We start from the raw sequence: 1,742 nt of genomic DNA, 5'->3' as shown, positions 1-1,742 counted from the left end.
AGCACAAAAAATAGAATATAATTCAAATACTGAAAAAATGTCTTTCAAAGCACTAACTAAAAAGACTTCAACAATATAAGCCTTTCCAAACATACAATAATATTCATATACCCATTCATAGTGGGTTAAATACAAACTGATTGTCATACTTACTGAGAATAATCTCATATATGTAACTCTGATAAAATACTATGCCTTGTTGTGCTTGATACAGAGGTATCAAACTCTGCTTACTGATTATGAACTCTCCATAAAATCAAGGAAACTAGCTTTGCAACATGTTTATACTTTTGCTTTTGTTCTTTTCAATTTCCACAGATCTACTTATATGTAAAATGAAGGCATGGTAACAAAAGCAACTAATAACAAATAATAGTACTTGCTTTAAATGGCATCCATTTACTTTATTGTGCAAAGATTATCCATTTTCTGAACAATTAATCAATTTGCAGTAATGTAAACATCTCAGCATTAATAAGAACCTCATTCACTTACGACTATATTTCTTTCCTTGATGCAAAAAAATCATCACATTGTAAATCTCACCCTATATACATCAGTAATAAGAAAATTGCAGTACCATGATCAAGAGCCACTGCGGACTATCGCACTCCCATTGACTGAACTGTTACCAACCACTTGTGTCGACAATACAGAGCTGTTGACCATCACAGAATCAGGGGCTGTGCTCACACTAAATGAACGACAAAGGGCATGATCCCTTCTGTCTCCCCAGCCTCCATTGCCCTTGTGCTTTTTCACCTGGAAATTCGATGTGTCAGTCAGCTTTAATTGTGGCCTATTTACTGGCAGAGTTATTGCAATCTTTCAGATTTTCTCTGACATTTTTTTGGCCAGATGTTTGTTAACTGATTGCACTGTGACAAATGTTGACAGATGTGTGAATGAATCATTATAAAAACAAGATGAATAATTACCCTTTCAATAAAATCATATTCATAAAATCATATTATGGAAATATTAATTAGGCATTCATTCTCATTCACACATAATTTGGATATTCTTCCTGATTTTGTCTGAAATCTTGTAATAAAAAGGAGTCGCATGATAATAATCTGGCCCAAGTTTAAACATCTAGTAAACAGGAAAGAAAGCTTAATTGTATGCACTTGTTGAAGGTAACAAAATGACAAGATGCAATAAACAAACCTTTTTTGGAGGTGTGTGAACAACAACCAGTTGTCGTGGAAATAAGGTATGTTGCCCGACTTGTATAGCTCGATGCACTTTGTGTAAGACAGTGCGCGAGCTGCAGTCTTTCTTTTTATGGTGGACACCACTGTCAAAAAAACAAAAACAGCAGAATTTACAAGCAGTCTACAGATGTATTGACAAAATCCACAAAAAAATAGGAAAGAAGAAATTCAGTGACACATTCAGCCCCATAAGATTTCATAGTGATTCATTCAATACTGCGAGGAAAAAATCATGAATAAATTAGGCAGTCCTACTTACCATTCTCCAATGTGGAAGACCCTCGGGGCACGGAGAACAAGTGTGTGCAATTTCTGCGGAAGGCAGGTGGAGCTCACATGAAGTAGCGACCAGTCCCAGTTGTAGTCATCATGATCACAAAACTGTGAGCTACATGCCTTTATCTGTTGCCACACACTGTGATTAAAAGCAAAACCCATGTTGTGCTTTGAAGAAACCCACTGAGTAACCTCCACCTTCAAGAAAAAAGAAAAAGCAAAGGTGCAAAGTTATATGTGACTGCATGC

The 1,742-nt window shown here is 35.9% G+C and overlaps 1 protein-coding gene across 1 annotated transcript in view; it reads right to left on the bottom strand.

Moving 5' to 3' along the window:
* Nucleotides 1-383: 383 nt before the first annotated feature.
* The window catches only part of LOC119585763 (alpha-1,6-mannosyl-glycoprotein 2-beta-N-acetylglucosaminyltransferase-like), a 9,082-nt gene continuing 7,723 nt past the window's right edge, over nt 384-1,742 (bottom strand). Inside the window, exons 8-10 of the mRNA XM_037934474.1 lie at nt 1,477-1,691; nt 1,171-1,300; nt 384-762 (exon numbers count right to left, since the gene is read on the bottom strand). Coding sequence (XP_037790402.1) covers nt 586-762; nt 1,171-1,300; nt 1,477-1,691 — 522 coding nt within the window. The 3' untranslated portion in view covers nt 384-585. The remainder of the gene's footprint in view (nt 763-1,170; nt 1,301-1,476; nt 1,692-1,742) is intronic.

Source organism: Penaeus monodon, chromosome 20 (genome assembly GCF_015228065.2).
Source record: "Penaeus monodon isolate SGIC_2016 chromosome 20, NSTDA_Pmon_1, whole genome shotgun sequence".
NCBI lineage: Eukaryota > Metazoa > Arthropoda > Malacostraca > Decapoda > Penaeidae > Penaeus > Penaeus monodon.
Note: the sequence above shows the minus strand (reverse complement) of the source record. Positions and strands in the feature narration are given on the sequence as shown.